We start from the raw sequence: 27,919 nt of genomic DNA on the forward strand, positions 1-27,919 counted from the left end.
GACTGGGAAGAGACAGCCAGAGATGGATGGAGAATCTAGTGATAACCAGGGCAGATGGGTGTCCAGAAAATCAAGCTAAGAGAGAGGTCTTCAGATCCCAGATCTTGGCTTGTTTTTGTTTCTCCTAACTACATACAACTACTTCTTCCTCTGAGCTATTGGTTAGACATACAGTAGGCCAGCTAAATATATACGCAAGTGAAGAAAAGATTTGCATGGGATGATATTTTGGTAGTTTTCAGTGTCTGAGTTCTGCCCACAGTGGAGGAAGGATCAGGCCTGTTCTTTGGGGTCCAGAAAACAGAGCTGGATACAAAGAGTGGAATTCATAGGGGTTGGTAGGAGCAATATGGTAATAGAGAGAGCAGATGAACAATTGAAAGGGCTTCCAGGATCGTGGTGAGTTTCTGATCACTGGAGGTGGCAAGCACGTCAAGAGTATTCTGGAATGTAATCCTGCCCTATGGGAGAATTTGGTTAGGTAACCTCTAGGTCACTTCCTTAAATATTAAGGAGGAAGTGTTAGAGAACTGAAAGGAGATGTGCTTTGAAGTCAGACAGTCTGGGTTCCAATGGTAAATCTTCTCCAAAGAAGTGATGTGACCTTGGGGAGATTAATTGACCTCTCTGAGTCTCAGGTGCTCACGTGTAACATAGGGATAGTAGTCAGCTGCTTACCCACTGTGTTACTTAGCACAGGAATACAGCCAAGTGTCTGGCACATAGTAGGTGTCCGCTAGATAAGGCAGCTGTTAAGGACCGTGGTGGCTAGGAGTTCCGGGACGAGAATGGCTTGCGTAGTTGTGCGTGCCGCCATTCGTGGAAAGGACTGACTTAGCGGAGCAAGCACGCGTAAGAAGCAGACAAGTTTAAAATTTAACTTTGTGTGTTTTAAATCATCCCGGGGCTTGGCTTCAGCATGAAAGGCTAGCGATCCCCTGTATGTTTTGCCCCTTTGTGACCCTATGCTGGGGCCATTTCTTACCCCGACAAATGAGCCAGCAGGATGAAGTTCCTGGGTTTGTTTATGCCCCAGCCCTGTACCAAGGCCAGTGAGGCAGTGGGAGTGAGAGTGAGGAGACCTTCTGAGACCTGGTTAGCAGTTTCTTCGCCTCCTTTTTGAATGGCGTCAGTAGGATGGTTCTTCTAGTGCCCACCGGGAGGGATTAGGTTATCTCTTACCCTGCCCTGCACAGAAGAGAAAGAGGCCTGGAGTTCCTTGTGACTGGCCTGCGGTCACAGAGCTGGAAGGACCTGTTGAGGATTTCTCGTCCAGTCCTTGTGTTTTACAGAGAAGAAAGCCGAGAGAAAGAGGAACTGACAGCCAGAGAGTCAGTCAGAGCCAGGCCTCGAACCAGTGTTTGCTGATTGCTTTCTGCTACCCCACAGCAGGCACTCTTGCGTTGTCTTGACTGGATGTAATCCTTGAAACTTGAGAATTTTGTCTGCCTTGGATTTTATAAAAACAAACACCGTAAGCTACAGAACGCGATGTGCATGTCTTCTCTGAGGCATGTCTGTTTTTAATGCAAACATCATAAGACTTTATAGGACTTTTGTACATATGAAAAACTTGAAACTTGAGTGTAGATATTTTTAAAACAAGGCAAACCTTTGTACACATTTTGCGTTTAGCTTCTCAGAATTTCAGCCTGGCTAACAAACCCACACCACATTAAACTCTCCGCTGTTGGACCCTTTGAATGATCCAGCATGATTTTATGCAAAATGAGAGTCAAGACAATCCCTCTCGCTTTTTTTCTGTATACTACAAATTCTTCAGGGCTTTCTTCACTTTTGGAGACAGACTTGCGTTCCATTTTCTGTCCACCTTCCTGTTTTCTAAAATGCTGTTTTCTTATTACTCTGCCTCCATTAATGGGCTGTTTCTCTCTCCCTGCCCCCTCAGGTTAATAACAGATACCAGGTTCCTCTGTATTTCTGAAGAGTAGCTTCTACCATATTTTATGACTTTGAATGAGGACTCTGGGGATTCTTTAGAGCTTGGTGGACTTGGTAAGTTTGTAGTTCAGCCGTCTGCCACTCAGTCATACTTGTATAGTGCTCAGCTCAATTTGGAAATTTGTCACAGCGTTCTTCTGGGTGTAGGCAAGGTCTTAGGAGAAAGGCAGGCACTTTGGAAATTACATTGACGTACTCATCATTTTATATGTGCCTTTTAGTTCAGTTGAGGAAGTTTTAGCAACTTGGTCATTTTTCTCTTGTTCTTATAGGATGATTACATGATAGGAATAGGGCCTGCGTGTCATGTAGACCTGATTGGAAATGCTGTCTCCGCTCTGTAATAGCTTTATGTCTTAGGTAAGCCATCTCACTTCTTTGAGCTTCAATTTCTGCTTCAATGGAATTATTATGGGGATATTGATATCAGTAAAGAATTTGGCGTGGGCCCTGGCACACAGTAGGTGCTTACTCAGTATTTGTTGACTGGATGGATGCAATCAACTGATATCACAGCAGCTGGAAAGGAGGAGGAAATAGTTGATGTCCAAATCCTTGGTGGTTTTCTTCGCCCTGGAATAAAGAGAATTAGGAAGTCAGAATCAGTAAAGGTTGTCTCTCCAGAGGCTACGTATTTGTTTGTTTACATGAGAACTGATTATTTAGTCTATGGCTTGGAACCATTGCAAAGGCAGGTTGACTAGAGAGTTTTCCTCGTCCATGTGGTTTCTTGGGATTCCAAGCCAGAAGCACACTCCAAAGCTACGTTAAAATGCTACGTGAAGTTATTCGCTGTCTTAGAAGATCCACACCACCGTTCACCTTCATTAATGTGACCAGTCAAGAGTTACAGCTTTTTGTCACCCTGTGTTCAGTCTCCTCCTCACACCTCATCCATCTTGCTTGCCACTGCCACATTAATCTTCCCGAAACATCTCTTTCATCGCATCTCCACCTGTGTCAGATACCTGCAGTGCTTCTCTTTGCCATGGGATAAAAGCCAAGCACGGAACCCGCAGGGACAGCCTCAGAGCAGCTATTCATTGAACACCTATGACAAGCAGGGCTCTGTGCTTGGTGTTTTACATGCACCATCTTTTGGAAAACAGTTCATCATTTCCACGTTACAGATAATGAAACTGAGACCCAGACAGGTTAAGTAGCTTGCCCAAGTTCCCAAAGTTAGTATGTGGCAGAGGCAGAATTCCACACAAGGACCCTCATTCAAAGGACTGTGCTGCTTTTATTAGATCCTGGGCCTCCCTCTCCCAACCATTTCTTTCACTTTTGATGATGACACTGATTATTCATTAATCTTCTGTGGACTAGATGTAGATGTGAGGTATCACCTTCATCAGGATTAGGGTCAGGAAGACCTGGAGACCGGAGGTTTGCCCCACGTGAGCCAGCATCTCTCAGGAAGTCAAACCTTGCATTCTGGTTGGGGTCCTAGGTACATACTGGGTTGTAAGGGTCCAAAAGACAAGGAACACTTAGCATTGTTTCAACTCAAAACAGAGCCCAGTCAATGTGCACTGACTGCAGAAAAGGATGAATGGAGGCCCCGGGTCTTCTTGGGCCCTTATCCCTGGAGCACCAGTCAAGGTGGAGACTGATGCACATTGTGATAGAACCAAGAAGTAGTTAGCTCTCGGAGGAGCCTCAAGGTCCCCCTTGGCCAAGTTTTCAGATCAGAAGGCATGGGATTGGAGGGACTACCTGCTTCTGCTCCTTTCTGGAACTCACTCTTGTCATTTCAGACCTTCCTGTACTGCTGAGCCTACCTTTTCAAAGAAACCATCCAAGCCCTGAGGCCCGGCTACAACCTGTTTCTGTTATGCCTGGCGATGATCACTGCTTTCTGGGGACTTCATGAGGACAGAGGCAACTGGCAGGAGAGTGGGAGTAGAGTGTTCTTCTGCTTTGATATTCGGACTGGGGAATTTGGGTGTTTTCATCCATAGCCATCATTCATTCATTCGGCATTCGTGCTGGTTCTGCCATGTTGCAGGCCAGTGTTTAGAGAGGATAAACATGGGTTTAGTGGGAAGAGACCTAGATCAAATTCTGGCTCTGCACCTTCCATCTGGGTGGCTTTGGGCCATTTGTGAGTCTCATGTCTTTTTTAGTGGGGGGGAAAATGTGGCTAATAATACTTAATTGCAGGGCTGTTGTGAAGTGTAGTAGTATAAGAGAGTAGCCTTATGGTGGTAGCTGATGGGTAGACATTCTACAAGTGGTAGCCTGTCTTTTAGTTGAAGTATAACAACATAAAATTCACTATTTTATCCATTTTAAAGTATGTACAAATCAGTGGTTCTTAGTATATTCAGTGTTCTGCAGCCATCTTCACTATCCAATCCAGAACATTTTCATCACACACACACACACACACACACACACACACACACACACACAGGAAATCCCTGTGACCTACTAAGCGGTCACTTCTCATTGCCTCTTTGCCCAATGCCCCTGGCACACATTAATCTACTCACTGTCTCTGTGGATTTGGCTATGCTGGCATTTCACACACAAGGAATCAGGCAACACGTGGACTTTGTGTCTGGCTTTTTTCACTTAGCATAATGTTTTCCGGATTCATCATGTTGTAGCATCTGTCGTACTTCATTTCTTTTCACAGCTGCATAATATTCCATTGCATGGATATACCACATTTTTTTTACCCATTTGTCAACTGATAAACAGTTGAGTTGTTTCCACCTTTTACCTATTATGAAGAGTGTTGCTATGAATATTCACACACAGGTTTTTAGCAGATATGTTTTCATTGCCCTTGGGTGTATACCTGGAAGTGGAACGCTGGGTCATATAATTTTATATGTAACATTTTGAGGAACAGTCAGCCTGTTTTCCACAGTGGCTGTCCCATTGTACACACCCACCAGGAATGAATGAGGGTTCCAGTTTCTTTACATCCTCCCAACACTTGCTGCATCTCTTCTCTGATCTTTTCTTTTGATTACAGCCATCTTCGTGTGGAGTGGCAGGTAGCCCGTTGTGTTGTTGATCTGCAGTCCACTAATGACTGATGATTGGGAGCGTCTTCTCATTTACTTCTTGGTGTAGCCTCTTTTTATTCTTCTTCCATTAAACAGTGCTGTTTGAGGAGTCCCTGCTGTATGGCCAAGCCTAGGGTACAGGCCCTGTCCTGAGGTTACTCCCACTCCAGTGGGGAAGGTAGACCTCAAACCACATGCTTGCGGCATATTAAAACAAGAGGCTACAGAGAGGCGCGTACACTGTGTATTGGGACCTTTGAGGAAGACGGAGGAGATGAGTGGAGGCTGAGCAGTTTGTCAAGCAGACAAGAAGGGAGGGGGACATTCCTTTCACATGGAAGAGCGTGGAGCCCAGGGTACAGCTGATGGGGGTGGGGCCTCCTGGTATCAGGTAGGGAGTGGAGCCTCCAGGCAGGCAGTTGGGCAGGTCTCCACCTGAAAAAAGCAAGCCGCCAGCAGGCTCTGAGCCAGCAGCAGGCTCTGCCGAGCCTTGCCGTCCACCATACATACAGGGCTCTGTTGCTTTCAAGGCACATTTACTCAGCTGATTTGATCCCACTTGAGGTACACATTATGTCTCCATTTCTACAGAAAAAGAAAAATGACACTCACTGACATAGCAAGCTTGCCTGACTTCTCACTCCACCAAGTAGCTGCACTGGACTTGGAATCCAGGTTGTCTGACTCCTAGTATTTTCCACACCTGTTGACCAGACCTCAGTTCCTCTTACCTTGGCATTCAAGGCCATTTATTCTCTAAGCCCCAACCACCTTAACTTCCTTCCTCGCCTCTTTTTCCTGCCTGTAACTGAACCATGTTTTGTAACCATTCCAGTCTAAATAGTTTTCCAACCTTCCTTTTTTAGTTTCTCGTCTTGGTCCCTTTTGTGTGGTCCAGATTCTTTCCATCCTTAAATGGCTTAGGAGCACTGCCTGCCCGTGTACTGTTCACTCCCCTCAGGTACTTACTAGAATTGATGCCGAAGTGGTGGTCTTCACAGCAGCCTGGCAGAGTGATTGAGGCACAGATGACGAAGCAGGATCATAGAAGTAAAGTAACTTACCTGAGATCACTCAGGAAGTAAGGAGTCTAGCTCCAGTGTCATCTCTCAAAAGCTTGCCATGGTTGCCCTGACCAAAGGGATCTCTCTTGCCCCTGAGATCCTATAGCAGTTACTTCCCCCTTAGCCAAACTCACTATTTGAGGGCTTGGATTATCTTTTTCATCGGTTTTTATCTTGTGCCCCCACAACTGGGTGCTCATGTTCCATGTCCGGGGCCCAGGCTGGAACCCGTAAGTGTAAATTCTCAGTAAATGTTATGCTGAGCCATAGGAGGAAATGCTCTGGATGCCGGTCACAGGGTCTGGGTTCTCACACTGTCCGGGTTTTGACATTAACTTCTGTGACCTTGCACATTAGTGAGCTCTGCAGAGTGAGCCCCCTACCTGTGTCGCTCTTCTGCATCCGCGGGCCTGACCGTTGAGTGGACGGATGAGTGGACTTCGCCCTCTGGAGCCTCAGTTTCCTCACCTGCACTGTGAAACCATTGAACGAGATGATCTGAGGATTGCTCTCAGTGCACATATTACCCAGTTTTGTGCGTCTGAGTGATTGCCTCTCTCCAACCAGCCTGGTCCGGAGCTACAGACTTTCAGCTCCGGGAGGCAGAGCCTAGCTTGTCATTTCTAGTTCAGTGTCTGCATCGCAAACCTTTGCCCTTGAAGTTTTCAAACTGACGACTAGCTCAGGAGCTTTGCCTTAACACATTCAGAAGTCCCAACGCCACCCTCTCATCCTGGGTGTCCTTTGTTTCACATGTAAAAACACCGGTCTTCCCCATTTGGGGATAACTTCGTTTGAAGCACATTCTTTAGCTTTTATATTTTAGCAGCTTTTGGACTGTAGAGTCTACAATGATTTGTAGGAGGAAGAAGCCACTGCCGTTTTAGAAAGACCACAGTTCCCGCTGTTGTTCAGGCCTAATTCATTGGATGTATTTTATAGGCATAAGAGAATAAAAGCAGGCCTTTCCTGTGAAAACAGAATCCGAGGAGTGCTCCTCCAGTTAGAGGGGAAGGCCGTTTTCCCCTCTGATCGGTGAGGGTGGCTGACAAAGACTAGTTTTTCTTGGGCAGTTCCCTTGCACTCTGCACCCTTCTTAAGTCATTCCATGATTTTTTTTTAAAATTGTTTCTTTACTCACTATATGTTTAAGGAAATAAAAATGATTCCGAGCATGTTGATAGTGTCAGTCTTCATGTTCTGTTTTGTTCACTGAGAACCTGATGTGTACCAGGTGCTGTGCGTGAGTTACGTGAATGACAGAGCAGACACCAGAGCTCCGTGAGACGAAGGCCTTGCGCCTCCCTCCTTGCCCTGCCACGCAAGAGCTGAGGTTCCCACTGAGGTCTCTCTGGCACCAGAGTCCCATCCCCTCTCAAACGGGGGCTCCCTTCCTAAGACTGTTTGGGAAGATGTGGCATTTGACTACATTCTAGAATAGTTGTGTGCTTATAAGCTTCCTTCTCAGCTTTACTAACAAGTTGTGAAGAGAGAAGCCTGGCTTGGGGGAAGTGTAAGAGCATGTTTAACACACACACATATGCATGCACGCACACACACACTCACACATAAAGACCCTCAGAGACTCTGTTTAACCAGCTACCTGGCCACATGCCACATCCAGCATTGGGCAACATGCTAGAAAGTGCATTTGGGATGTAGCAGTGGGAACCTTTGAGGAATCAAAGAAACAGTAATTGCCAGAGTTTCAACTCAAGCCCAGAACACAAGACCCCAACATATTTACCACAAGGGGCCAGCTCCAGGTTCCAGCTCTACCTTTAGAAGTCTCCTCTTTGAATTTTTCCTTTTGACAGCTACAGCGAAAGACAGATCTGGGAAATAAAGTTTGACATCTGTGCAGGAGAAAAAAATTCTTTTAGATTGTCTGAAGTTGAGCTCCAAGAATGAGAAAGTGAGGAGAAGTCCTACCCCTTTGCGTCTATGTGGCACCTTCCAGTTCTTGGTTCATTTCGGTGTACACGGGTATCACACGTAAGCACGGGGTGAGATGCCAGTGGCCTGTTTCTCACTCCTGGCTCTCCCTCAGACTCCCACCTTGGGCAAGCCCCTTCTGTCCTCTGGGTTTGAGTTCCCTCATCTGTAAAATGAGAGAGTTGGGCCAGCTGGTCATCAGGGCCCCTCAAACTGTGCCATTCTATGATCTGATACCGGTAAAAAGGCAGTAAATGTTATATGTTAACTCTTCTTATCTGTCTTAACCTCAGCCTGTCTTATGTCGGGACTGTGGGGAGGCTCTGTCTCCGTAAGAGCCAGTGAACCTTTCATGCTTATTGGCACCTGAGCTGGCAGAAAAACACCACATTTTCTTGGGAATTCACGTGGCTTAGAAAGATCTTGGTTGTTGAGGGATCCATGGACTAGTTAAGTTTAGACCAAATAGCAAACTAACGGCCACTCCAGTTCCAAGATTCCATAAAAGGCCACCCCTTAAGGTATACTTGGCGAAACCTCTAAGCAAAATCATTGGACACGATTTCAGCGCTTTGTCTGGCGGTGCTTGTAGCGTAGACCTCAGGCCCTGGAGCCTGATCTGCACTGCTGCTTTTAGGAGCCCTGCATGCAGGCGGGACAGGTCTTAGGTTTGTTTATTTTTCCTTTTTAACTGGTCTGGCCTCAGTCGTTCTCTAGCATTTGAGGTTATGGGTATTTTGAGCATTTTGACTCATAATGAACCTTGTTCTCTTGATATGCATTTTAGAAGACAAATCTGACCTTGAAAACAGTGTGATGCAGAAGAAAATAAAAATCCCCAAACTTTCTCTCAATCACGTAGAAGAAGATGGGGAGGTTAAAGATTACGGGGAAGAAGATTTACAGCTTAGACACATCAAGGTAACAAAATCTTTCCCTTTTTTTTGGAAGTTGATGGGGGCATTGTCAGAGTCTTGATAGCCGAAGAGTTCCAGTCTGGCCTCTTCTCCCCACAGAAATGTCCTCTGGGGATTTGTTCAGGTTGGGAGAGCCTTGGGACAGCTCGTATGCCTTTGCCTTGCTGGCCAGCTTTCCAGGAGCCCTGACTCATGCGGTGCCACCACTCACTGCCTGACTGCCTCTTGGAGGCAGTGTCTTCACTGCTGAGGGTTTGGAACGGTGCTTTCCTCTCTGGCCTACGGCTCTGAGCTCCAAGAATATGAAACAGCCATTCTCGGGCAGAAGTTCAGAGCCAGCCACTATCAGATTGCCCCTAACAGCTAAGGGTAGACGCGATAGGAAGCAGAATGTGCCAGGTTTACACAAAGGAGTTTGTGGACCCTGAGTTGAAAGAAAACTTTTACATGAAGTTGCATTTCCTTTGATGTGCTCCCCAGTTGGTCTCCTCCAGCCTTCACTTGTAAACCCACTGAATATCTTGTTCAACAAGCCAGATGTTGTTTCTGTATAATGGGTACCCCAGAGGAAGGGAGGAGAAAGAAGGCTGCCTTCTTCACTGACCATGGTCTGATATTGGACACAAGGTCAAGGACATCCCCAAGGCATAGTCCAAAAGATGCAGCTGAGTTCAGGAGATGCATTCATTGCCTCCGTGCTATGGGCCTGGCCCTGTGCTGGTTCCTGGGGTCATAGCGACTAGGCAGACGTGGCCCTGGCCCTTGGTGGTCACAGTGTAGTGACGCAGACAGTTATCTAAATTGATCAGTACAATTTTAGAAGATAAGTTCATCTGAACTAGCAGCACCTTATCCTGCGGGATAAAATGATAGGATAGGATTTTTGTCATGTAACTCAATCTCAGAATCACGTTGTTTTTGTTTTTTTCATTAAACACCCAGAAACTAATCAAGAGGTAAAGGCAGGCTTGACCTGAGGCAGTTAATTTGTCTGGAATCCACTGTCCTTAGTTGTCTGCACCTCCCACAAGTGCCCCAATCAGGAGAGCTCCTGGCCCTCCTGCCTTGAGTGAGGAATTCAGTTGGTCCTGTAACTCCCACTCCCCCTCAATGGAAGCTTTGTCTCCTTGAGCTGAAATTTCCTCCGGCAGCTGAAACCCCAGCCCCTAGATAGTCCTGGATAATTTTCTTCTCAATGAACTATGCTGTGTATATCCACTGTCTTGCTGAGCTTCAACTTGGCAAGAGTCCGAGGAGAGGCTGGCAGATGTGGGGGCAGGGGCCTCGTGCTAGAAGCTGGGCTCTAGGTTCCGGACCTGCTCTGTCTGCGAGCTCGCCACGTGACCCCAAGTGTGGTCCCTCCCCTCTCTGAGCCTCAGTGTCCTCACCTGGAAAATGAGGGAGTTAAGCTGAAGGAACTTCCAGTGCCAGCATTCTTTGAACTTTTCAGTTAAGTAAACATTTATCAAGCCCCTGCCAAGTGCCAGTTCTGAGTAGGCAGTGGAGAAACAGAGAAAATAAGACATGGCTCCTGCCCTAGATTAGAACAGATTAGAGTTCTTAGTGTCCTTCCCAATGAAAGCATTCTTGAGGAAAAGGTTACTGGTGGAATGCCCTTTGTTTTCTTGTGTGTTGGCGGGGGTGTTTGTTTTGTCTTGGGGTGTTTTGCCTTTTATGTTTTTATTGTTGAAGAGATTTGAGTATTGACTCCCCTGGGATGGTTTGGCCCAGCCTGATTTCTCTCAGATTCTCCACCAATATACATTGAACACCCCTGTGAGCAAGTCACTGCCTAGGCCCTATGGCAGGGGGTGGGGTGGGGAAGGGCTGGGGAGCTGGGGAGGGTCGAATGGTAGAACAGGCACCCAGGAGGCAGAGCGATGGAATGGAAAAAGCACCGGGGTCTGGGAAACCAGAGTCCCGGCTCTGCCACCAACTGACCGTGTGACCTTAGGCAAGACCCTTCCCCACCCTGAATCTCTGTTTGCGCATTTGTAAAATGAAAGGCTTTGAGTGTTTGCACAGGTCTCTCCAAGCACTGATGTTCTGTGGTTCTGTGATTCTAGGATTGTCTGGGGAAATATTGAGCCGCAGTCCAAGAAAGTCCCAGCTGCCCTTGCCTGAACTGATTCTCGTTGTCCTACACAGAGACCCGAGGGGCGGAAGCCGAGCGAAGTGGCGCATAAGAGCATCGAGGCCGTGGTGGCCCGGCTGGAGAAGCAGAACGGCCTGAGCCTGGGCCACAGCACGTGTCCGGAGGAGGTCTTCGTGGAGGCCTCGCCGGGCACGGAGGACATGGACAGTCTGGAGGACGCCGTCGTGCCCCGGGCTCTGTACGAGGAGCTGCTGCGCAACTACCAGCAGCAGCAGGAGGAGATGCGCCACCTCCAGCAGGAGCTGGAGCGGACTCGGAGGCAGCTGGTCCAGCAGGCCAAGAAGCTCAAGGAGTACGGGGCGCTCGTGTCGGAAATGAAGGAGCTCCGTGACCTCAACCGGAGGCTCCAGGACGTGCTGCTCCTAAGGCTCGGCAGTGGTGAGTGCCCCAGCAGGCCACCTCCCACTCCACGGGGGGGGGGGGGGGGGGGTCGGGGGGGCGTGGCACAGCTCTTCTCCCAGGAGGGCCCGGGGGAGCCGTGGGCCAGGCGTCCCCGAAGCCAGGGGAGGGCGGAGGCTTGGCTCAGCCGTCACCCCGAGGTACAGCCACCCCTCCCACAGTGAGTCTGAGAGCAGCTTCTGAGTGCAGCGGCCTTAGCTACCTAGAACCCGGTGGGGAACACTGAGAAATGGGGCGCAGAGAGCCAGGGCCGCCACTCATCTCTGCACTCCTTCTGCGAGACGCAGTACCAGGGGTTGTAGGAATCCTCTCCAAGGAGGTTTCAGGAATGTGAAGAGAACTAGACATGGTCCTATAAAAGTGTATTACGTTAAGTCAGAAAGATAAATGCCACAGGGGGGATGCGGATAAGATAAGAGAGTTCAGAGTTTGGAGAGGTTGTTTGTAACTGAGGGAGACTTCAGGAAGGCCGTGAGCCTTGAGGCAGGCCTTGAAGGGTGGGGGTATCTCAAGGCACAAGAGGGGGCAGAGGGCGGCAGCCACTGAGGGTGGGAAAGCTCCCCGAGCCTGCCGGCAAGAGGTACTGCCCGTGGCGTTTGAGGACAGGTGGTCGAAGACCTTGAAAGCTGCCGGCTGGGCTGTTGGACTTGTTTGGGAAAGAATGAGAAACACTAAAAAGCTTTGAGCAAGAGGCACGTGACCTTAGGAGGATTAACATAAAGATGTAGAAAACTCCTTTGGTTTGCTCGGAGAAGAACTTAAGAGGCTCTTAACGCTACAAGCAATAATAACAAACCAGGTTTTTAGGTTTTCTTGTCTAATGTGGTTTAGAAGCAAGAATTAGGAAATCTGAAAGGCAGCAGCAGCCTTGACAGCAGGGAAAAATGACTGCCTAGCAGAGAAAACAAGAGAGAAACATTCTCTCAGAACATAAGAATCCAGAATTGTAAAAGGTAGAGGGCACTCCGTATTGCAGAAACCAGTGTAACACCAGTTCACAGCCTCCACATCCCCAGAGGACAATCATTAATAACCCCGTACCAGTGTTTTTTGCTTAAAAATGGGAGCAATCTAGTCTAGAAACACAAGTTCTATTCCCAAAGTTTGAATCAAATATAATTTTTCACTCAAGGAGGAAGGTTTGTGTTATCAGATAATAGATTTCTTTTTTTTTTCTTTTTTTTTTTTAAGATTTTATTTATTTATTTGACACAGCGAGAGACAGCCAGCGAGAGAGGGAACACAAGCAGGGGTAGTGGGAGAGGAAGAAGCAGGCTCATAGCGGAGGAGCCTGATGTGGGGCTCGATCCCAGAACGCCGGGATCACGCCCTGAGCCAAAGGCAGACGCTTAACCACTAAGCCAGCCACGCGCCCCTCAGATAATGGATTTCTATGTAAAGCCTCATTCATTTGCTTTGATGTTTAGATAAATGTGCTCTTACCCTACCTTACTTATATTCATAAGTACATTTTATATCTTAAAGTGGGTCCCCGAGGCAGTGTCTTGGTATTTCTTCAGAATGGCTCAGGGAGTCAGCTGAGAGGTCTTTCCATGCCTTTTTCACAGAGAAGGAAACTGAGGTTGGGACTTACCCAGAGTCACTGGGGAGGCAGAGGCAGAACTCATGTCAGACCAAGTCCCGTGATATCTAGGCCAGTAGTTTCCCCACTTTCTCACTCGGCCTTGGCCCTTCTCCCAGGTCATAGCCTGTAGAGGTGTGCAGTGACATTAAAGGTCACATGTGGCATGCAACCAAAAGAGTTATTAAAATTCTACATCAAAATAAAATCTTAAAAAGAAGCCCTAACCACAAAAATTCACAGGAGCTATGTTGGTCTTGGAGTGGGGGTGAGGGATGGGGAGAAAGCTGGAATTTTCAGAGAGAAAAAGTGTTTCCTGGTCTTCAAATGAGTCTTTTTATTTTTACTGCACCTTGCATGCTACACCTTTTGTAAACTTCTTGTGGGGAAAAAGCACACTAACAACAAAAACTCCACACCGTTGTTTCGACTCCTAGGAAAACTGCCTGTTTTATATGATCATGAGCGGGGCTTAAACTCCAGAAAGCACTCCTAGACCTCCGGGCAATAAAACACTGCGTTTGGCATCATTGCATGCCTCTTTAGTCTTAAAACACTTAGACTAACTTGACCTCAGCCATAGGATCAGTGTCTTGAACCTTCCAGGCTCTCCTACCCCACAAGCCTTGAATGCCGTCATGAGGACCAGTGGTGGGCTCATCCCTGATCAGTCACCATTGTCTTCATAGTGAATGGGCTGAATAGAAGTCAGCTCAGGCCGCAAGTACGTGTGGGGCACCCACCGCCACGTGTAGTGCCCCATATGCTCTAGGGACCATGGGCATCCCGGAACACCACACCCACCATCCCTGACCTGTGAAAGCTTCAGGTCCATTGATTAGCACTTGTTGATTGGAGAATGATAATGTGCCAAGTTCTAAGACAAATCCACAAGAATGTAATAGAAGGGTTTCTACCCTGAGAGGAATTTGCATGTTTTCACGGCTATAGTCTGGTCTTTGGAACCAGCCAGGCCTGGATTCAAACACAACTTCCCTCCTTCCCAACCCTGGCTTTGGGAACCTTCTTTCCTTCTTCCCTTTCTTCCTTGCTTCCTTCCCTCCTTCCCTCTTTTCTTCCACAGTTATTCACTGGTCTTCTGCTATGTGCCAGGCATTTTGCCTAGTGAGAGTTTGATATATTTAAGATATAGCCCTTGCCCTCTGCCCTTGAAGAGGTCCAAGTTTGATGTAGGAAACAGCCACGGACACAACTAGTGACAGCACAGGGCATAAATGTCACCAGAAGGACAAAGCGCCTGGGGCTGTGGGACTACAGAAGAGGGGCACCCACAGAATCTGGGGGGCCTGGGGAAGAAAGGCTTCCTGAAGGAAATGACGTCTAAGCTGGAACCTGAAGGGTGAATGTTTGTTACTCAGGCACGAGTGAGTAGACGGGAAGTAGATAGCAGCTTCTTTTTCACACCATTTGGTGGGAGGGCTAAGGAGGGGCCCGGTTTGGTTTTTAACTCTATCTCCCCTAACTAGGAATTGTTTGTATAACCCTGGACAAGTTAACTAACTTCTCTGTCTGTCGGGGTCTTCTATGATAGAAGATAAAAGGCCATATATATACATATATATATGAACTTAGCTAACATTGACCAGATGCTTTCTGAGCCTAGGGGCCTGGAGAGATACAAAGATGACTAAGACATTGGACGTTGAAGTTGGGGTGTGGGTAGTGATGGAGGTAAATATGTAAGCGTATAGTTGAAATGCAGTGTAGTGGCAAGGCTGGGCTTGGAAGGTGGAACTCTCTTGGTGAGTCTGCGAAGACAGGCCCTGCTGTAATAGCTCTTCATGTGAGCACATCATCAAGAAATGGGTAATGTGGCAAAGGGCCAGAAAGTGACTAAGACCCTCTTTGTTTCTTGGCTTCATGTGTCCTCTGAAAACACTTCCTGAGCTGTACCATCCTTGGCCCCCTGGGCCTGACTCAAGCATTGTTCTTAGAGGCCCTTCCTTGCATATTCTCTCCTGTCCACCGTGCCCAGGGGCCCAGCTCAATGGCCTCTGTTCAGCTGAGCTGCCGGATCCTCTGCCCCATAACAGGCAGGTTCAGAGGCAGGAGAGGCCAACAGTTGGCAATGCTCAGTTTTGAAAGGAAGGCTCCCTCCCTGGAGCAATCGTTGCCGACTGCCCCAGGCGTTGGGGTCCTGCAGGTGATAGATGAGAAGAGGCAAAGGGCAGGAGCCTGGCCCCTTGAGCCCGATGGGGACCTCAGAGTGGTGAGCAGACACTCTGGCAGCCAGGACTTGTAACAGTGCGCCTGGTGGAGGTCGGGCGCCGAAGGCAAGAGGACAGCAGCAAGATAGGATAAGATGTTTCCGAGACTTCCCTGGATGGCTCACTTCTTCCTTTGTGCCCCTATTAATTTGCCTTTCATTCATTCCACAAGTATACACAAGCTGGACTTAACAGGAAAGAGTCTCTAGTGCGTGGAGTCCTGAAGAGGTGAAAGAGCTTACCCAGGAAATGGGCTGGTGCTGCTGTTGAGGAGAGAAGCCCAGACAGCATCACAGGCCCGTTCCCAGGGGCTCTCCTGACACCTGGTCCTGAGTGCCTCTCTCTGGACCCTCACCTCTACGGCCTTCTTTAACCCTTGGACTCCATTGTCACAGATGTGGAGGTGACTCCTCTGCCCCCACTCCCCACAAAGGACATCTTCTCTGTGAAACAGAACTCACAGAACTTTTCCTTCTGTGATTGGAGCATGGGAAGTAGCCGCCACCGATGAGCGGGAGCCCCTCTCCGCCTGAGGGTCTCTTCTCTCGGGGCCTCTGTGACAACATCAAACTTAAGTGAGGAGGCAAATGTCAAGAATAAAGCCCTGTGAGCATAAAGCATATTATGTTTAATAAATACCGGTCTCTTTCTCCTTTTGGGCCCTCTTTTGCCCACTGTCTCCCACAGAAGTAAATGCTGAGGCCCCGGAAGGCATGTGGTGTTCCCACTGATAAAGTGGAGATTTATCTGTGCGTATGTTCATTATTGTCTTTCATTCAGCAGTTATTTACTGAGGGCATACTTTGTGCCAGGACTGCGTTAGATGCTAGGAATACAGAAACAAACAAGACGGTCCGTTTTTAAACATTCACAAGCTAGAGCATTAGAGCAGCATTTGTGAAACCGGGGCTCAGCGGACTCAGAATTCCGAGCGCTTGAGGGGAAGCAGATGGTGGAAAGCCAGTTGCAAGGAGCTTTGGTGTGCCAGAGAGACTCCAGGCTCCCTCGCTTTCTCCTCGGTTACATTCCTTGTCCTTAGAGGTCAAAGACAAAAGCTTAGATGTTGTCCTCAGTGTTAGCACAAGTCCCTCTTAGATAGTTAAATTCATTTTGGGGTGATTAAGGGATTTTAGCCTAGCTAAAGCTGGAAAGGGCTCTGTGAGGAATACGGAGAGGAGGCTGTAATCACCGCCTTCAAGATGCGCGCACAGTCCAGTGGGGAGCACAGGCCTGCACGCAGCACGACACCAGGGAGAGCCAAACAAGTGCTGTCATTGCAGGAGGGAGGCCTGTACTGGTTTTAGATTTGGGGTGTGCTTTGTCAGGGAATGGAGGCAGAAATGATGAATCCTGACCCAAAAGAGGCATAGATAATGAGCTAATAACAGTAATTCACATGGGCGTGACACTTCACAGGTTTCAAAGCACTGGACGTTTCTGTCATTGGACTATTGCGATAGCCCTATTGCGAGGCCAGGTAAGGATGATTATCCCCATTTGAGCGAGGAGAACCAAAAAGAAGAGCTCACATCCCTGTTGGCCAGATCACAAGCTGGTTGGAATTTTTGAAGAGGAAAGCCATTGTGGTCTGCAAATCTGTCTTGGCTCTTTAGAGCTGGGTTTCTGTCACCTCTGTTCCCCTCTGGGCTCGTGCCTTGTGTTCTGTCCAAGGTCGTTAAAATACCAGCTTTGATCTTTAAAATCCTTTGCTGTCCGAGCTGGATTCTTTAAGCACAGGTCTCTGATGGTGCCTTTGAAAAGGCAGCTGATGTCAGCCAAGTGCCTCCTGCTGGCTTTCCCCTGTGCCGGAGGCAGCCTGGGCTTTGGCAACAGATATCACTTGGGTTTGAATCTCAGCTCCCTGGGTCAGTACATGTGCAACTTCAAGTAAATGATTGAGCCCTTCACAGCCTCTGTTTTCTCCTCTGTAAAATGGGTATCTTTAATGCCTACTTGGCGATCAAGGGCCTGCATGGGCCCTGAGGTCAGAAGTACTGGGGTTTGGAACCCTGGCTTTTCCATGGTCTAATTTGTTACCTTGAGCAAGTTACTTAACTTTCTGGGCCTTAGTTACCTCATCTGTGAAGCGGAGTCAATGATAGTACCCACCACTATAGTCCTTGTGAAGAGTGAATGAGCAGATGCATACAGGAAGACTTCTGTCCAGGGGCTAACACACAGTAAGTGCACAGTGGGCCCAGCAGAAATGATGTAGGATCACTGGAGGATGCACATGGGATAATGTTTGTACAATGCTTGGCATATCGTAGACTCTCATTGTCCTGCCGCAGAACACAGGTATGGTTGTCTTGGCATATCTTAATCTTTGGTCAACCCCCAGTGCCTCCTGGAGATTGCTGCTTCCCCCGGTAAGTCCTCAGAAATCATTCTTAAATAAGCCATTTTACGACTTCGCCTGGCCTCGAGCTCAAGTTCACCGGTCTGTAGTTTATAGAATTCTCCCTCCACCCGCTGTTCCTGGACAGAATGCTCTCTTCCCATCCCCAGTCCTCAACCACTCCTTTTGACCCCCTCAGTCCTTCAGATGTCGCTCTTTATGGCTCAGTTTCGTCCTTGCTAGGGCTCTCCTTCTGGGGCCCCTTCACCTCAGGATGCTTTTCTTTTCTTTTCTTTTCTTTTCTTTTCTTTTCTTTTTTTTTTTAAGGTTTTATTTATTTATCGGACAGAGAGAGACAGCCAGCAAGAGAGGAAACACAAGCAGGGGGAGTGGGAGAGGAAGAAGCAGGCTCCCAGCGGAGCAGGGAGCCTGATGCGGGGCTCGATCCCAGGACCCTGGGATCACGCTCTGAGCTGAAGGCAGAAGCTTAATGACTGAGCCACCCAGGCGCCCCCTCAGGATGATTATCTGTCTCCTACAGCCTCAGTCCATTCTCGCCAACCAGCAGGAGTGCTCACAGAAGTTGGGTGCTAAGGGAGGGCCAAAGAGGGTGGGTGAGAGACATCCTGTCAGGTCAGGTTTGCGTATCCCCATTGCAGAGGTGAGGCCCAGGAGGTCCCCGAGCTGCCAGCTGCCTCCATGCGTGGTGGAGTGGGGCCAAAACCACTGTGCCCCGTGCCTCTACTTGGATGGCAGAAAAGATCTAGTGGTGAGAACTGGAATTGTTTCTTTTAAAGATACGGGTTATCTTCTACTTTGAAGGGCTTTTTCCACCATTGACTAAAAGATTACCCACAGTTCCTCCTACATGATTTTTTAAGAACAGATTTTAGAGTGGCAGGGCCGTCCAGGAGCCTCCTTCCCTTTTCTCCCTGAAGTTCATTTTTCGAGGGCGGTGAGGATCGGGCTGAGGGACAGCTCCAGGCTGTCGCTTTGTTACCTGCTTGGGTAGCTGGAACATGTAGCAGTTGCTGGGACTTTCTCCATTGCAAGAACAGGAATGTACTTTCCCCTTAGAACAGGGCTTTGCCTGATGGTCATTGGCTTTGGTGTGGCCAGGTGGCAGGCTCGTTCTCTGCTGGATCCGCCAGTCAGAGGAAATGGAGGTAGGAGGGGGCTCCTTCCAGGCAAATGCTGGCCTCTCTAAACACCTGCTTTGGGCCTGATGCTAGGTGCTTGTCATGCATAAAACAGATAGGCTCACCAGTTGAGACCCAGAGAGCAGGCTCAGAGAGATTAAGTATCTTTCCTGAGGTCACCCAACCAGGAGATGGTAGAACCAGGTTTCAGATTGAGGCCTGTCTCACTTTTCCATACGCCAGGCAGGCTGATCCCACAGGCATCCAACCCTGTGTCTCTGCAGGGGCCGGGTCTCCCCTGCCTTCATGATGAAATCTTTTGTGTGTGCTACGGCAGATTCAGGGACTGCCTAACCTTTAGTTACTAAATGGGGTGTTACCTGCCTAATTTAAGAGCCTACCGTTTCTTCTTAGCCTTACCAACCTGTATATATGATCTCAAGGTGCCAACCAGAAAATTCCTAGAGTTCTTTATAGAAATTATCTCTTTAAATAAGGACCTAATCCAACCTTCACCCCCATCTTATAGATGGGAAAACTGAGCACCAGAGAGGGAACAGGACATGCCTCGGTCATGTGGAATCTGAAGAGTCATCCTCATGAAGCAACAGAGGGTTAAGATGAATGGATGGAATGAATCTGGTTGCCAGGTTCAGCAGGGCCCAAGTCTGACCACACCCTCTGTTACTGTTCCCGGGAGCTGAGTTTGGTTGGAGGTAATTCTTAGAGTCCTAGCACCTTAGTCCCGTAGGGAGTCCCAGAGTTCACTTGGTGCAGCCTCCTACACGGGACGGGAAGCCTTCTGTAGCCTCCCGTAACATCCCTCTAGAGACAGAAAGCTCACTCACTGCCTTCCAGTGCAGCCCGTTCCATTGCTGGATGGCTCTGGCTGTAGGGAAACGGTTTTGTGCAGGAGCATTGACTGGACTCTTCCTTTGTTCCAGGCCCTACACTGGGCCCAGGGAAATCAGACAGCGAAGACCCTGGTGCTGCCTTGAAGAGATGGTCTCATCAGCAGACGGGTAGAATACAGTGAGCCTTGCTGTGCTCGTGGGCTCGCAGGGCATTGGGAGAGGATACAGAGGAAGGCTCCTTAGGTGACTGGGGTAGGGGTACCATAGGTGGCTGGAGAAGGCCCCCACATGACGACCTAGTTAGGTTTATCCAAATGAAGAGAAAGTGAACAGTATCTCAGGTAGCAAGACAGCCTGAACAAAGATTTAGAGTTACAAGAGAAGCTGGCTCTCTCGAGTAGTTTCTGGCTGGACTGCAGAGCGAAGAGGTAGCTAGGAGGGAGTGCATGTCTGGTGGGGCGGACTCAGGCTGTTCTGCACAGTCCCGCCGTTTGGATGCTCTCTGGGCCCAGATGGTTGGGTGGAGAGAGAAGTGGAAGAACCACAGATGACGAACCAGCCCAGTTTGCCTGCCCACCAGCTGGCAGAGGATAGGCTCAGAGCTGCTAGAGGTGAGAGGAAACCTGGGGACGCCCGCTCCTCCCCACTGCTTCCTGTGGAGTGCTTCAAGGACCCCCACCCCCAAGGTCAGAGATGAGCTGCGAGTCCCACGGAGTGCACGTGGTGTGAGCAGCCTGTGAGATCTGAGGCCTGCCCCTGGCTGAGGAGGTGTAGAGAGTGGAAGGGGCAAGGCTTTGGAGTCAGACAGCCCAGAATCTGAGTCTTCACCACCGGTGTGACTTTTGGCACATTACCTCTCTGAGCCTCTGCAGAGGTAATAAGATCTGTTTTGCAGGACTTCCATGAGGATTAACTTCTTTCATTTAACACATGTTTAATGAGTGTTGTGTGCCAGAGACATTGTACTGGGTGCTGGGGAGAGTGGTGAACAAGACCACGGCTGTCCTTGGAGTTTCCACTCTAGCCAGGGGGTGTGAAACAAATAATTACTTGACATCAGGGTGAAAAGTACTACAAAGATTTAAAAAAAAAAAAAAGAGGTTTTGGTGTAAGGTATATAACAAGGAAGACATTCAGGAGGTGTTGGTCACCTCAGAGAGAAGCAAATATGTCATTTGAAATGGGCACCTACAGTTCCTCAAAGTGGGGAAAATACCCTGACCCCCATGACTGGGACCCCGGGCAGCCCTCACTGGGTTTCTGCCCCACGGAGAGGGGATGCTCACAGGTCCATTCCAGCTCTGCTGCCCTGTGGATCTGACTCCTGAGGAGGGAACCCCACTGTGGGGTTTCCAGCTGAGCTGCAAGGACTCCAGTCTGGTAACTCAGGCGATACCCGCTTTCCCTGCCTCTGCCCAGCAAAGTCTTCTCCAGCCCTTGCTCACAGAAGGCATTGGAAAAATGCAGAAGGAGGGGGAGAAGGATCCAAAGAGCCACTGCTCACTCTGATCCCATCCACTGCCTGACCACCCCTCCACCTTCCCCAGACCTCCTCACACATCAGTGCTCCAGCGAGAGCTCACCTCTTCTCTGAAGCCTGCCAGGGTCACCAAGTTGGTAGTGACCTCTCTGTCCCCAGACCCTTGCAGACCATCATGCTGCCCACTTGCTGGCCTGGCATGGAGCCTCGATCGTGTGCCACGTGCCTTCAGTGTTCGAGTTACTCCCGCCCGGTGCTTCGCTCCCGTCCTCCAGACCCCAGCTCTGCAGTGTGTGACTGTCCTTCTGAAGCCTTCCTCGGCTCCTCCAAGGCTTTTATTCCCAAGTCTTTATCCTGACCCTTGTCAACCACGTGGGGTGGTGATTTGTCCCCTGTCTTGTCCCTGCTGGGCTGTGAACGACTCAGGGCCATCTAGCCCGGGGCTGGCACTTAGTAGATGCTTAGCAGATTCTCACTGGAGGAATGAGACCAGATTGGGCCCCGCCCTCACTGGAGGCATACTGGGGCTAAGAAACAGATGCATAGTGACAACAGCAGGGGAAAGCTGTTGATGCCTTTTGAGAAACAATGATGGAGTTACAGAGGGGGATCTGCCTGCCTGGCTCTGGGCCTTCTCCCCTGTTTCTTCCTAAGGCTCTTGTGTACCTCCTTCATTGTTACCTAGCTATTCCCATGCGGGGGTCTTTGTAAACAGAGTGGAATCCTCTTTCTTCTACCCAATCCAGTGTGCCTTTGTGCCACAGTAGGGGTTCTGAATGCGTGTAAGAATTTTTACTTGGTTCACTTTGCTTTTAGGAAGAAACTAGAATTATACCTGTAGCAGAGAAACTTCCTATTCACTGACAGAAGCGAATGGAATGATTTAGTACTTTTTAAGAAAAATCTAATATTATTAGCCTTTCTGTTTCAGCAGAAATCAGAAATGGTATTTCGTGTTCAAACATAAACATGTATTTTGAAGACGTGGATGACTTCTGAACCCCCTGGAAGTCACACAAGCATTAACTTTTTTTAGAAAGGTTTTCAGAAAGAACAGCATTAGTCTAATGTAAACCAGACAAAAACAGAGTGATATAATTTCATTTATTCGTTGTGCCAACAAATGTTTATTAAGCCCCTTACTTGGGCCATGATTCCCATTTTATGGAAGAGGACCGCGGGGCTTAAAGAGGTAAAATAAAGAACAAAATCTGTTCTTAACGCCAGGTTTTCTAAAAAATCCAGTGCTTGTCTATCAAATCACAGCTGTTGGTATGCAGAGTAATGGAGTTTCACAAGTACAAGTCCCCACTTCCGCAGACCTGGGACAACTGTATTTTCTCCGGGCCCCCAGCGCCGCGCAGGGCCTCGGTCTTGGGATGCCAGCAGGGACTGTACGCTGAATGGGCCCCTGAATGACTGAATGAAAAGACAAGTACTACCTTTTATACTTTTTTAAAAGCTTTCTTTACCCAGCCGAGAGGTTTCTGTCCGTGGAAGGTGTATTTTCCCCAAAATAAACCCGAAGTGGATCAAAAGGCCTTTTCTTTTTTTTTTTTTTTTTTTTTTTTAATTCCTACTCTTCCCACAACATGAAAAAAGTTCCTTTGTTACTTAAAATATCCGCACCAGATCTTACAATGCTGTCTCTTAACGCAAGTGCTTATTACTGCGGCTAATTTGGTCACATGTGTTTGAAGGAGAACAATGCCTCAGAAATTTTTAAAAGCAAAACAGCAATCTGAGGCATTTGTTGTAATGAGATGTAAATTGCCAACATCGGTAGTAGAGCAGATTAAAATTTGCAATGAAATGTTTTTCTCCCCCCTTAAATTAAAAGCACTAGAGTCCCTCCCTATTCTCCCCAAAGAAATCACATGCTTTTTTATTCCTTTTCTTTCGGTTTCTGTAATACTGAACACTCCATTTTACCGATGAAGTCCTTCCTTCATTCATCTGCCACTTCCTGAGCCACTGTTTTGCAACTGCCTCCGTGCTGGGCTTTTCCAGAGGCATCATCAGGTTGCACAGTGGCTACTGGGAATCCCTACTTTGCAGGTAGGAAAAGCCGAGGCACAGAGAGGTCAGGGGACTAGTCTCAGGTCATGCAGCTGTGATTCACACCCAGGTCCCCTGAGGAGGGGGAGTCGCAGAGAGTAACCTCTGGGTGTTAAACAGTGCTGAGGGAGAATGGTAGGAAACAGTTTTCCTTGAAAGCCAGAAGATCCCAATACAGTAGTCCCCTAGGAGACCAACATGAGCCCAGGGTGGCATGGGTGTGCCGTGGGGTGCCAGGACCTGCTCTGTGTGCACCGAAGCCACGGTCAGTGGTGGACCAACAGAAGGGGCCGAGGATAACGTGGGGGGGGGTTGTGCAGGTGAGCAGTGTTTCCTCAGTGCCTACTCTGTGCCACACTCGAGTGGTTATTTCATGTATATGGTCAACTCATTGAATCTCCAGGCTTGTCAGGTCTCTGTTGTGGCTCCTTCCTTCAGGTGACGCAGCAGGCTCAGAAAGGTTAAGTAATTATTAATGTAGAAATTACCTGTTGAGGGTAGAATGTGAACCAGGCACTCAGTGTGCTCAGCCCTGGTCTCTGAAATAAAAAGACACAGCCCCTGCCTGCCCTCAGGCCTCACGGTCTAGTGGGGGAGACAGACATAGAAACAGTTGAGTGCATCTGATTATCGTGGGGGTTGGGGGCCCACTGGGTGGGGGGCAGAGCTCCCCCACCTGAGGAAGCTTACAGCTCACCCTAAACAGTAAGTGGCAAATCCAGAATTTGCATTCCAGTCTCTGACTCCAAATTCTAAGCCAAGGGGTGGAGAGAATTACTCCCCCCTTTTGAAGGGCTGGAGCAGCCTCCTGGAGGAGGTGGCATTTGAGTCAGGCCTTGAGTGCCTGGTGGAGTTGGGCTAGGGGGACATCTGACTTGGCAAGGGAGGAAGCAGCAGGGGGTGGAGCCCCGAGAAGCGGCTCTCAACCCTCACTCCTGATGTCCCTTATATGTCCCTCTGTAGCCATTGGAATCATCTGTTCTGGCTAGCTGTTTCCCGTTTCTATTCGACAGCCCTAATTTCTACTTCACGGGCTGCCAGAAAGGTCACAGAAGTCTAAGAACAGGTTGCACCCATCCGAGCCTGCACCCCCAAGCACCTCAAATAAAGCAGGGCTTTCTTTCAGAACCTTTGCCCCAGCCCATTTAAGTCCCCTCCTCCCCCACAACTCTCTCCCCTTGCGTTTTGAAGAATTTATTGAGAACCTGCAATGTGCCAGGCGCTATTCTGGGTGCCAGGACTGCAAAGAGAGCAAAATTTTGCCCCCAAAGAGCTTCACAGTCTAATATGGACAACAGACAGATTGGCAGATGATTGCAAACAGAATTCGCTGGAAGTATTTACAAAATAGAGACACCCCCCCAACACACACACACACACACACACACACACACACACACACACACCTGGTAGTGATCAGAGCAAGGCCTCACAGAGGAGACACCTAAGCTACATTCTTGGCAGGCAGACCAGGTGGCATTATGCAAGGCGGAGACAGCGCATCCAAAGGCATAGAGGCCTGGACCAGCACAGCATCAGGGGCCCTGGGCAGAGGGGAGTACCAGGGGAGAGCAAGTAGTGAGCCCCAGAGGTAGAGAGGAGGCTGGTTGTTCTGGGCCTTAAGGAGGCTACAATGTATGACCTCATTTTGAGGGTAATTAGGAAGGAAGGTGCTAAGCAAGGAAGGACATGGTCTTAAGGAGATCTATTTGGCAGCCATGGTAGAGATGGATGGGAGAGAACCAGACTGAAGTCAGAGCTGAATGGGAGTCCTTTTCTTGTCCAACATCTTGTCATAGAAGGAAAAAGAGACTTTAGAGGAAGGACACAGTCTTGCCAAAGATGACCTGTGAGCCAGTGGCTAAACAGACCTCATCCTCTCAGCCCAGCCCTTTTTCCTGTTGCTGAATGTCAGAGCAGGAAGAGACTTCAGATGCCAACTGGGCCATGCCCTTTAGGGGAAACTGAAGTAATTACCTCTTCCCTGATCTAAGAAAAGATCAAATGCTCCACTTGAGTTTGTATTTCAGAAATTTAACCTGAGATCTCACACAGAGAAAGGAGAAACTTTGGCATCTGCTTCTGAAACTGTAGAATTCTTCGTTCTTTGTTGTCATTCTTTTATTCATTTAGGAAACATTCAGAGAATGTTTAGTCAGTGCCAGGTCCTGGGGACAAAGAGAAGAACCCAGCCCTTGAATCGATCACACACTATTAGGAGATGCCATCTGAACAATCACGCCGCTGTCTGTCCTTCACTCTGCCAACTTCTGCATTCTGTTCACTCACCTGTGGTCATGCAATTAAGAGCCAGGCACAGCCCCTACACTTACTGTCCCGAGATGAGCCATGTGCTTTGGTCAGCACCGTTCTGCTCCCTGGCCACGTTGCCTTCTGCTTTGTGCAGGGCTCACGCTTACATCCTTGGAGACTTCCGAGATTCTGTCTTGCCGATGGCAGCTGCCAGCAACTCAGGAATCATAGTCTTGTTCTGGGAAGCCGTGTCATGAGGAATTTTAGTAACAAAATCACCAACAGCATGTCTACCACCAGTGCAAGTCTAGGATGTGGCAACTGAACAAAGACTTGCAACTAGCTCGTTAGCGCTTTGATGTATAGAGAGCTCTGCACCAAGTGACCCACATGGTTAGGAGAAGGGAAGGTTGGACTATGATATTCACGGGTTACTTAAGGTCTAGGCGTGGCCCTGGGGACCCTCGAGAGCACTAGCGGAATCCCTGATCCCGGACAACCCCCCGAAACGTTTGCGGAGGGAGCATTTCCAGGTGCCCAGCTCTCCGTTGGCCTTTGGAGTTGCTCTCCTGCAAAAGTTAATCAAGTCATTCAGCCTTATTTACTCATTTTCATCCTGTTTCTCTGCCCTGTGGTAATCAAGACACAATAGGTGATTTAAAAAATAGTCCATCATTTTGAAACGCTAATGGAGAAGAAAAAAATATTCCCCTAAGAAACCACCACCATTTATCCAGCTTTCTTTCACTGTTTAAGCTGCGCGTAATTTGTGTTGATTGCATTAAAATAAAAATCAGGGTAGCTGCTAGATCAGGCAATCAGAAGCTTAGTCTGTATTGTATTTTAATTTCTTGGTTGAAATGCTCCTGTCTAGATACTAGGTCTTAGGGAGGGGGAGGCCTTTGCATTTCTCCACTGCTTCCCCAACCTCTGTTCTTCGGCCGAGGCCCTTCCTGCCCCAGTGGAGGCTGCAGAGGTGGGCTTTTCTCAACTACGCAGTTTGCATATTACAGTGATGGCCACCCCTTTCTCCAGCCGGTCTTAACAGGACCTCTCTTCTGAGCAGGCAGTTGAGTCCCCTGCATTTCCATTCAGACAATGACACCCTCAAAGACTGCTTCTCATTCATACTTAGAGTCTAGCTCATTCTTGTCTTCGAGTATTCTTCCTTTTCCCTTGTGACGTTCATATCTCATATTATTTTCAAGCCTGGGTTTAAGTGTAGTCCAATGGACAAAATAAGCCAGCATATTTATTTTGTGCCACTATGTGCTGATAGATGCGTAGTTAAAAATATTTGCCTTTTATTTTCCTTGGAGTTCTAGACAGATCTCTTTTCTTAACTGCCTAGGTCCCGCCATTGACTTGGAAAAAGTAAAGTCAGAATGTCTCGAGCCCGAGCCGGAGTTACGGAGCACTTTCAGTGAGGAAGCAAATACGTCGTCCTATTACCCCGCTCCTGCACCTGTCATGGACAAGTATATCCTAGACAATGGCAAGGTAGTGTTTCAAGCTCACTATGCATTCCCTGCAAGTGTTTGTTAGCTAGAGTAATGGTGGAGAGTGTGGTGGGAGCCCTCTGAGCCACAGCTTGGCCGGTTGGCCTCCTGGCCCGGGCCTGAGTAACTACTTCCAGGATTCACGTGTTGTAACTAGTGGAGCTGTACTGGGACTTGTTCTTTTTCTCTCCCCCCACCCCACCTTTCTCTTAAACACTGGGCCAAAAGAACTGTAAAACTAAACTGACATTTTAAAATAAATTGGTAGTGAGAAAGATTTTAAAAAGCATGGTAGTTTGATGAAACTTGTCCTACCCCTCCTATGAAACCGGATACATAAAATTTACAAGGTGTCCTAGATATGAAATCTCTGATTGACAGATAACTCAACGTGTATCCTTTCACTATTTACAAAATATCTACATGTTCTAAGCCCTACGCTAGATGCCAAGGATAAGCTGGTAAATGAGATGTGCTCCTTGTCCCAACGCTGTTACCAAGCTGTATATTCAGCAGTGGTTAGCTGAATTTTTTCATGAGAAAAAATCATGAAAGAAAACTTAAGCACGATTAGTAGTTATATTGGTACAGGGGTGAAAAATAGTAGAATAGCCTTAGAAAGTCTTAAAGTCACGTGATACAGCAGCAAGGCAGGGAGATAACTGTTTTGACATCCTTCTAACATCCAAATGGATTCATCTTGGAAGAAGTATATTGGAGCCCTTTGTGTAGGCTCTGGTCAAACTCAGTTAGTGTTCTATTTCTGCCACCATGGCATACATTACAGACATCACTTCTCATTCTCCCCAAAGAATCATCTGTGTCAGTCTGTTTTTCTTGCCTAGTGCTTCAAAAGGTCTCTGTTTATCCAGTATAGTTCCCCAGTGGGCTGATGAGAAAGAAAAGTTGTTTTATTTGGGTTTGTCCAGATACATCCTGCAACTGGCCAGATTGAGGCAAAAAACAAATATTGTCAGCTGAGGAAATGAAATATGTTAGTCTTGAGGGCTGTCCTGGCAAGGCTGCCGTTCCC

General features: G+C 48.2%; 1 protein-coding gene across 2 annotated transcripts in view; it reads left to right on the forward strand.

The window, feature by feature from the left end:
- Positions 1 to 27,919, forward strand: part of BEND5 (BEN domain containing 5) — a 47,102-nt gene that overhangs the window by 6,594 nt on the left and 12,589 nt on the right. Inside the window, exons 2-4 of one of the 2 annotated variants that reach the window (XM_026498137.4) lie at positions 8,772 to 8,905; positions 11,050 to 11,434; positions 26,739 to 26,887. In XM_026498137.4, the coding sequence (XP_026353922.1) occupies positions 8,772 to 8,905; positions 11,050 to 11,434; positions 26,739 to 26,887 (668 nt within the window). The remainder of the gene's footprint in view (positions 1 to 8,771; positions 8,906 to 11,049; positions 11,435 to 26,738; positions 26,888 to 27,919) is intronic. The other variant, XM_026498141.4, reaches the window with a different exon arrangement.

This window comes from Ursus arctos, unplaced genomic scaffold (genome assembly GCF_023065955.2).
Source record: "Ursus arctos isolate Adak ecotype North America unplaced genomic scaffold, UrsArc2.0 scaffold_12, whole genome shotgun sequence".
NCBI lineage: Eukaryota > Metazoa > Chordata > Mammalia > Carnivora > Ursidae > Ursus > Ursus arctos.